General features: G+C 46.5%; 1 protein-coding gene across 1 annotated transcript; it reads left to right on the forward strand.

Annotated features, from left to right (window-relative positions):
* The first annotated feature begins 235 nt into the window (after positions 1–235).
* Positions 236–9,473, forward strand: CYSLTR2 (cysteinyl leukotriene receptor 2). The gene is made up of 2 exons (XM_049815959.1): positions 236–360; positions 8,301–9,473. Exon 2 carries the CDS (start codon positions 8,327–8,329, stop codon positions 9,257–9,259), a length of 933 nt encoding a protein of 310 aa, XP_049671916.1. The 5' UTR covers positions 236–360; positions 8,301–8,326; the 3' UTR covers positions 9,260–9,473.
* The last annotated feature ends 243 nt before the right edge of the window (positions 9,474–9,716 follow it).

Here is a 9,716-nt window from a genome sequence, read left to right on the forward strand (position 1 = left end):
TATTGAAAGCGTATATATAGAAGTGTGGCTCAAGTACAGAAATCCAGAAAGCTTCCCAACATGTCATGTAGCTGCAGAGCCTCTTTCATTGGGTGAAAATTATGAAAGATTGCCATGTGATTGCTAGCACCACTCCTTGAGCTGAGAACATTTCTCTTTTAAGAAGATGTAAGATCTCTTAATCAGGATTTACTTCCCTTTCCTGCTGCTCATTGCTTTTCCGTGGCTTCTGCATAAATAGCACTTGGGTTTTGCATCAAGTTTTGGTGTTTTTCCTGTCCACTAACAAAGCTGAAAGTTGTGAGCAGCAGCAAGCAGAAGAAGGAAATACTGAACACACCAGAAGGCACACGAGCTGAGGTAAGACAAGATTTGTCTGCTTTTTCTGAAGTAGATAAACATGGTTGCAAGGATTAAAATACAACCACTTATAGTTCTTATTACTCCCAGTAAGATTTTTATTTGCCAGAAGCTGTGATCGTTGACTAAACTTCTCTATGACAAAGCTGGTCTTGAGAAATTTTTTTGGCAGAAAAAAGTCTCGATTTATGTAACTAGGAACGTTTGCCAGATGGAATATAACAATCAAGTTGTGGATCTGATTAAGTGAGTCTCGTTTTTTAACTAGATGAAAAATATATATTTGGTTTATGGCAAAGTTTTAAAATAAAAGTTGTTAAATGTCAGACTCTCGATATTTTTTTTTCATTATTGTGCATGTAGAAAGGTTAATAAAATGCCATGTTTTGATGAATTTAGTGTTAATTCTAAATATCACATTCTGTTGCATTTACTCTTGGTAATGCTGCTCCTGAAACACAAAGTGAAGGCTAGAAAGAAAGCCAATGGGAACTTTAAAAAACCATGAGAACTTCTGTTTTTCTCAGAAGTGCGGTGGCAAACACAAGTGATCTCCTATATAGCAGTGATATCACAACTGCCTTCCTATTTGGGTAATGAACCTGAGACTGTGGTGTCTGGGGTCCTCTTCAGACAGAGGGTTATTGTGACAGATGCAGAGAGTATCTCTTTTTCCTGGCATACAAGAGGATCTACGTATTTATCACTTAACATGGCAAAGAATTACATTTTGAATGAACAGCCTGATTTCCCTATTTAACTTTGCATATGCAGAACACCTTATTAAAAACAGGTTCTTTGGTAGTTCCCCACGTTATAGCGAACGCAGTGTTTCAGAGCAGGAGATCTGAGATCAGCAGTTTGGAAACAGAGTCTTTTGTGTTTCCACCTTTGGAGACAGTGGAGGTTTCATATTTACACCTTCAGCAGCAGCGTCCCTCCACCACACCTCTTCAGAAGGAGCGTCCTTCCATCCAGGCATGGCGTAGAAATCGATCCCCTTTGCTGAGATGCTGGATGACTTGATTGACTGCCCTCCACTAGAACTGGGGGTAGCCCGGGGCTGCTGACTCCTGCCACTTTTTCCCAGTAATAGCTTTTTGACATCCAGGGTGGAATCTCTGTATTAGTATCACTACAGGCATTGGTCTCACTTCACCAGCAGGAATTAGGGGTAACACGGTGAAGTCAACCGTGGTTGTCACACTGTCGGGAACTGGGAGCAAATTGTGACTGGAAGAGATGTGCTGGCAGCTCGGACCGACGTCCATCTAGCCCAGTGTTCAGTCTCTCATGGTGGCAACAGGAGAGGCTCGTTAGAGACAACGTGAGAGCCCGATCACCTTCCAGAGTGCTTTCCCCTTGCATTTCCCCAGCTTCCTGACTGCTCCCCGTGGGCTCTGGGCAGTCCGCTGCTGAGCACCCCAAGTCCCAGTACTATGGGGATGCGTGGAGATTTTATACAAGGTGATACCCTACTTTGTTCTCCATAGCCTTCTTGCCCCTCATTTTGCTGACATTTTTGGTTGCTTCTGCTGCTGCAGCCAGTGCAGAAATGACTTCAGTAAATGGCCAAAGATGCCAAAGCGAAATGTCCTTTCCTGAATGTAACAGCCAGTTTCAAGATCACATCGTGCAGGCGTGGCTTAGATTATTTTTCCCCGAATGCAACACCTTACATTAAAATACACTGAAGCTTATCTGCCACCCTTTTGGCATGGCATCTGCCAACCCAGATAACTGTCTTCTCTAGGTTATTGGTAAAGATATTGAATAAATCTGGTCCGAGTACCAAACCCTAGAGGACCCCATTGCTGATTCATTAAGCCCCACACTTTGCTTCTTACCCTTCAGCCAGCGTTCAGCCCACAAAAGGACATGCCTTCCAGCTCTCTAGCAACTTAGTTCCTTAAGAAACCCTTGGAGCAGAGCTTTGCCAAAGGCTTTAACAAATGCAACTGTATAAATACTTACATGTCCATATATGCATATAAAATGACCACGGAGCCCCTTCATCCATCATCCTCACAGCCCTTCGGCGGGTGAGCGGGGCAGGATCTCCCTTTTCAGAAGACGTGCTGACTCTTTCTCGACAGACTGGCGTTTCAATGACCTCAGTGCCTTCGTTCTTCATTACAACCCACCCCCCCAAGATGTACCAGAGGTGGAAATCGGTCTCAGCGGTGGGCAACTCCCAGCACTGAGACGACAAATTTGTGGCCCTTGAGCTGCCCTCTCAAGCCCTTCTTGTAGAGGAGAGCTGCACTGGTGGCACACCGGTCCCCTGGCACGGCGCCTGATTGTAATGGTGGGTTACGTGCCTTGGCCGGCAGTCTCACCGTTGAGCTCCTTTGGGATACCCGTAGGAGTGCCATCTGGTCCTCATTACTTATTAGCCTCTCACTTACCTGGCCGGTTTAATATTTCCTGCGCACGTTGTTGAGCGGAGCTGGCTCCTCTGACCTGTTTGCTGCATCAGGCGTGAAAATACCCCAACATCTTTGGTGGAGAAGAGTGAATTCACTGAGTTTCTCTGCTGTGATCTTGCTGTCCCTAGGAGATCTTTTGCCACCAAGCAATCCTGACAGTTCCCTAGCAGTCTTTCATCTTTCAGTGGGTTTATAAGGCCTACTGTCAGCCTGAGCATCCTTTACCAGGTGCTCTTCACTTTTTCTTTAAATGCTGTTATTTTCCTCTCCATATTTGATCTGCCATGATACAGGCTTTCCCGTTCTCCCCATTCAGACAAGCCTTTTGCTTTCTAAATGGTGATCTTTTTCCTATAATAGTCTTGCTAACTATTCTACTCATAGACATCAGGCTCAGTATTTATTAAAATGTCTATTTCTTTTGGAATGTAGGCTTCTAACACAGGTTTTGTTGAATTTTCTGTTTGTTTTTCTAAACAGCCCCCAAAATTATGTAGGCTTCTTCCTTCTGGGACTGCTTCTCTGTCCCACAACACTGCCCAACCTAGCTCTACTGTGATTGCCACTGCAGGGCTCCCTCCACCAAAACCTGCTTGAACTAGGACCTGTGCAGTGCTAAAGACCAAATGTAGAATAGCATCTTGTGTTGTGGATTTGTTTGCAGGACTAATTATTCTAGGAATCAGGCATTTGTTGCATATGGACACTATATCTCGTTCTGCTGCATCATTGCATCTTTATAAAGGCACCCAAAATCTCCTGCTATTGCTACCTGCTTTCAGCTTCCTACTCTCACTTAGCATTTTCTGATGACTGTCATTATCACGATGAGGAGTTTGGTAGTGCATTCCTAGTACTATATTTTTATTATTAGAGAATGGGATGTCTGCCTGCAAGAACTCTGTAGTGTTTCTCCACAGCCATAATATTTTCATGCTATTGCAAGTTATATAGTCCTTCATGTACAGTGCCACTCCTCCACCTGTGCATCCTACGCTACCATGACCATAAAGCTGGTAGCATGGCAACACAGGCAAGTCCTGCAGGTCTCCGAGCCTCCCCTTGCACCAGGGTTGCTGCCTCATGCCAAGCCTGCCAGCTCCTCTGTCTCATTTTTGGCTTTGAGCATTGGTGCAGAATTACACGTGAGGTTTGCTTTTGATCAGTCACTCAAGATAGCACGTGACGGCCAACTGGATTTGTGGGCGGTTGGATTTGCCTTCCCTCGTTATTGCAGTTGGGCTTTATTTCCCTCGTGTCCTTGTCAGAGGTGTGCTGGATGTGTGTTCACTGCCCTCCCAGGTCTCATCACCCCAGCCCACTTGCTCTCCCATGCAGCTCCCCTGTTGCTCCTAATTAAACACTCCTCTGCAAACCTTTCAGTCTGCGGGGCCAGCAGCATGGATCCACTCTGGGTACGGTGCAGTCTCTCATTCCTGCCTTGCTTGCCTTTATCCCAGAAGATCCCTCTGTTCCTTACATACCTAAATTTCTCCTCCCTGCTGCCTCATCCATGCAATGAAACACTGGGTCTGACCTGAGCTTCTCTCTTACCTCCTAGCTGAGCCCTGAAGATCCCACCTTCATCTCTGGTCCCCACCCCCCGCCCCAGTTTCTATACTGGACATGACATCCCATGGTCTGGAATACCCCTTTGGCCAGTTTGGGTCACTGTCCCCTCCCAACTCCTTGTGCCCCTCCAGCCTTCTCGCTGGCTGGGCATGAGAAGCTGAAAAATCCTTGACTTCAGACCAAACACTACTTAGCAACAACTGAAAACATCAGTGTTATCAACACTCTTCTCATACTGAACCCAAAACACAGCACTGTACCCGCTACTAAGACGACAATTAACTCTATCCCAGCTGAAACCAGGACAGCACTTTACAGGGTAGCCCCTACTCTGCTGCTGGACTGCATCCTGAGCTTAAAATATGATGGTTTGGGGGCACTTTTATTAGTTTAGTATCTCCTCCAGTTAAACTAGTCTCCTCTTACTTTTGCTGTATCGGTTCCCCACCTGGCTTGCACACCCGTCTGTGTGTTAAGGGTGTTAGCTTCACCTTAGACAAGGAATGTGTTTCTGTTATCCCCTTACCTTAAATCACACTCAAGCCAGGCTAGGATAGAAGGTATAATATTTCTTCATAATGAATATATATAATTTATAATATATATGTAAATTATAATGAAAGGCAAATATTTCTTCATAAAATCCATACTAATCAAGCTGTAAATAAGACTTCACAGACGTGAAGAAAAGAAAAAACCCCACCCAAACTCTACATCTAATCTACTTACACAGCAGTTATTTCAGAAAAGCCTTCCTTTTTCTTCCTCAGCTGACGTGCTCTCTCTCTCCTGCCAGGGTGACTGTCAGAGCCTTGGGACATGTGTCAGCTTCTTCCACTTGATAGCTTCTATCAGGGAAACTCATATATAGAAAAAAAATCTCCTGATAGAGGGTTTCCATCAGAGAAGCCTTGCAGTACCACTTAAGAGAGATTCCCATTCCAGATTGTCCCTTTCTCTCCCTCTCCTTTTTTCAGAGGGCTGTTAGATCTTACCACCAATCTCCCTGCTTTTGGGGGACCCTATAGGTCCAGTCTCTCACCCAAAACCCAAACCTGACCCAGGAGACCGTCTGGACACTCTTGCTGAAAACAAAGTTTATTGCCTGTCCTTAGATATGTCATTCTTTCTGTTTATCTAGGAGCCACCTCCTAGGCTTAAGCTGGCTAGTAAACAGCTCTTGCCTTCAGGGAGGGGTAAAATTCTCCCCTTCTCCTCTGTGGTTGCTTGAGGTAGTCCTGTGTGAAATATATCTTTCACTGCACCTTCCTTTCTACATTGATCTGTGTGTTAAAACACAACTAATAGGAGCATCTACATATCATAGTTGCACGGGTCGTTCCTGGTCCTCACCGTGGTGGTTAACAGCTTTCAGCTGACTGGGCTCCAGCCTCTTTCTCTCAGACATCCCATAACAGCTTGAAAGTTTTGTTTAGATCATTTGGAGAGGAGTCTGAGTACTGGCTTTCTTGCCAGGTCCAAGGATGCTGACTTTTCTCAATTGCATATGCACATCTAGTTTCCTAAAGGTCTTTAGCTGGAAAGACAAATGAGGAGCACGAAACAGCTTTAATGGCAGTTGTTAGCTAGATAACCTCGTATGAAGAGCCTGAGCAAAGTGCCTCAGCCTCTGTGCTTGTCGTGCTCTCCCTAGGGTGCAGGGACCCAAGGGCTTTTCATCAACTGAATTTTTATTGCCCTAATCCCATCCCTCAGCAGTGTCTGGCCACAAGCCATCACTCGTTGTGCTCAGCAGGGCTTTGAATTTTTCCACGCTCCAAGTTCTTCGTCCTCATTTGACTCAGCTAACTCGTAGGTTTCGCACACAACAGGAATGCTTCAACAGGTGACAGATCTCTTAACTGATACTTGTGTTTTGGGGTTTCTAAAGGCAAGGGTGCTTGGACCATAGGAAAAAACAGTCAAAAGAGCTCTTCCCTTTGCGGTACCTCGGGCTGCGACGTTTCCCTGCAAAATGGGGAGATAAGATTCAATCAGGAGAAAAGCTGGTCCTTGATCCCACACAGAAAACACGTACGTCAGATAATCACTTTGTACAGAAACCCAAAACCATTCAAAACTCCTCTGACTGCAAAAGGTTTGTTCCTAGGAAGCGTACCTTGTCTCTCCCCTCCATGAGGAAAGAGGATCTCAAATGAGGAGGAGATTTCCTTCAGGAGCACGTGTTTACCGAGTCTGGGGCTTTGCATTTCCCAACATCCAGTTTGCCCACTTCCAGTCTTCAGCGCTCCTCAGCTCAATAGGTACTATCATCTTTATTTGGGGGAGGGATAATTTCAGGCACCGCAGGAACCTGTATGAGGTTGGTGTGAGCGCATGTCCCCTTTCCCCAAGCCGCCACGCTCCCGTCTTGTGACAGGGGGTAAATCCTGCTCCTTGGAGCCCAGCCCCAGGGTGGCACTTCCCACGCTCCTTGTCGCAGCGGGGGCGGATAAAACGTGACTGCTGGGGCACATCTGGTTGCTATATTAAGGGATCCAGATGGACTCTGAGACGCTGCTCTGAACACAGCTCAGGCTCCCACACCAGGACTTGAGTTTGCAAATTAGCTCCTGTTTACAGCACACTGGGAATACTGCACTGGGAAACTGGGAGTCCAGAGCACCCAAATCTAGAGCCCGCTTTTCCCTAGGGAGGCTCCACCTCTGCAAATAAATTAATTTCAAATTGTGAAGCCAGTGAGGTCCACAATAAGAGATACAATGGAGTTGTCTACTATCCACCCATTATCACTCTCACTGGGGCAAATTAAAAGCTTCTTTTTTCATGCATCTAGAAATGCCATGTAGTTTGGGGCTTTAGGCTAAAATTTTCCATGTTCCATCTCTAGAGTACGTTGGCAGATGCAGAGAGGGAATTGTTCCCACTATTAAACAAGCAACAATACCGAAAACTTCCTTTCAAAATACTACAAAGCTGCAGTTCAGCTGAGAGAAGAAACCCAGAGTTCAGCAAGGAAAGAGACTCTAATGAGAAAAAAAATTATTATTTAGAGTGTTTTAGTGATACGTGGTTTTGATTTGCTTGAATTAGAGCCTCACAGGAGGAAAAATGCCACTTTGTGAACACAGCCCATTTCCTCACAGGCCATTTTCATTAGGGCTGCGAACGTGGGCTGCCCTGGAGCTGCAGCGTCTGTAGATGACTGTCTGGTGCAGAGCAGTTGAGCACAAAAGAGGTTGAGAAAGAGGTAAATGAAGCAAATGCCCCGCAAAAAAGAGACACAGAAAGCCATCAACAACTTACAAGAAAGAAGAAATGCAGCGTAAGGAGGAGGGAGTTAAAAAAGGAACTATGTAACTAGCACAGTATTTACACAGTGTCTAAGGTCAAAATGTCCTTAATTTATACATTCTGCTGTATACCAATATGCTTCTGGTATTGCTTGGGAAAGTTCAGTGACATGCTGCCAACAGCATACCAGAAACATTTCACTAGTTCCAAAAGGCAAATTCAGTTCTTTTGGCTTTTCATCCTAATTTGAAACGCAGACTTAGCAGTGGACTGTGATTTCTTCTCTGATCAGGTTTTGAAGTTTCCATGGTAGGTACCTGGGGACTCAGAACCTCCCTGCTACAAAATGGCTGACAGCAAGTTGGCTTCTTTTGCACGGAGAAGATGAGAGAATTGCCATTAAAACGCACACATAGCCCTCACCTTTAAAAGGCAGCACTTCCATAGGGTGAGACAACGACCAGGTGCTGTAATACTGAACCTGTTTAGAGACGGCTTGGGGCTTTACGCCTTGAGGTGTGTACTTACTGGGACACCACAAGTAATTACTCATTAATGAACCTTTATTTTCCATTGCCCTCTGCATCTTGCAATTTCTGCCCCCATCGAAATAGCCGCAAATAGCTGAAGTCCCTGCCCAGCCTGTAACCCAGCACTCACACCACTTCTTTTTTACTTTGGCAGAAAGACAGAGAGCCTGGCTCTAGACCATGAATATTTCTGAGATGGCACTAGACAACAACTTCACGAACAGCTCCTTCAACTGTACCATTGACAGCTTCAAGCAAGTCATTTATCCCACCATGTACCTCTTTATCTTCTTCCTGGGTGCTGTTGGAAATAGCCTCTCCATTTATGTTTTCTTCCAGCCTTCGCAGAGGAAAACCTCGGTCAACATTTACATGCAGAACCTGGCTGTTTCGGACCTCATGTTTGTGAGCACTTTGCCCTTTCGGGCCACATATTTTCTGTTGGGATCACGTTGGATATTCGGTGATATCGTCTGCAGGATCATGACTTACACCTTGTACGTGAACATGTACTGCAGCATTTATTTTCTCACCGTGCTCAGCGTGGTTCGTTTCATAGCCATCGTCTACCCGTTCAAGCACTGGAAAGTAACCAACATGAAGTATGCCAGGATAACGTGCGCAGCCATATGGGTCTTTGTGCTGGCAGCCTCCAGCCCTCTGTTAAGCAAGGGGATCGCCGGGTACAGCAACCCAACCAAGTGCTTGGACCTCCACCCCTCCAGCACGCACAGGCTCCTCATGATGAACAGCTTTGTCCTCGTCGTGGGCTTCATTCTGCCGTTCTGCACAATTATCGTCTGCTACGTCTTTGCAATCAAAGCGCTGCTCAAGTCCAAGACTCCACAGCGCAAGAAGGCGGTCTGTCACAAGAAGGCTCTGTCAACCATCATCATCACTCTCATCCTCTTCCTCCTCTGTTTCCTGCCGTATCACGTACTGCGAACGGTCCACCTGATGCGCGGCGGCTGCAGCCCGGCCAACCTGCCCGTGCACAAAGCGCTGGTGGTCACGCTCTGCCTCGCTGCCATGAACAGCTGCCTCGATCCCATCCTCTATTACTTCGCCGCCGAAAATTTCAAAGCGAGAATCAGGAGTTTGTACCGCAGGTAGCTGGTGCAGAATTGCAAAACGTTATATCTACGGTCCCGATGGGACATCTGGACAGGGTCCATCCTATTCAACGGCAGAGGCTGCGTGGTGCTAGCCAGCCTGCAGCCACGCTGCTCAGTGCCAGGCGTCTCTGGAGCAAAAGTGTCTCGGAGAGACTCGTTGGGGATGGCCAAAACCGAGGCAGGACGATCAGAGGTCAGGAGCCTGGGTGTGATCCCTCGTCCTCTTCTATTTAGGAGTCCGGAGTCCATACTATAGTCTGGTATATCCAGAGATATACCTCTGGTGTTCACCCTCCCCAGGGCGAGAGACTGAAAGGGATTTACCTTGCTACGAGAGTCCATTTATTTCATTTCCCAGTGGCTCGAAGGGAAACCGCTCACCCAACCACCTCCGCGTGTGTGTCCGAACCTCTCCGTGCTCCGTCTCCCCGCGTGTGCGGAGGTGCGCGGTTCAG

The sequence above is a fragment of the Accipiter gentilis genome, chromosome 13 (genome assembly GCF_929443795.1).
Source record: "Accipiter gentilis chromosome 13, bAccGen1.1, whole genome shotgun sequence".
In the NCBI taxonomy this organism is placed as follows: Eukaryota; Metazoa; Chordata; class Aves; order Accipitriformes; family Accipitridae; genus Astur; species Astur gentilis.

Coding starts and splice junctions, on each gene's coding strand:
- CYSLTR2 (XM_049815959.1), top strand. CDS start 8,327: ATGAATATTTCTGAGATGGCACTAGACAACAACTTCACGAACAGCTCC.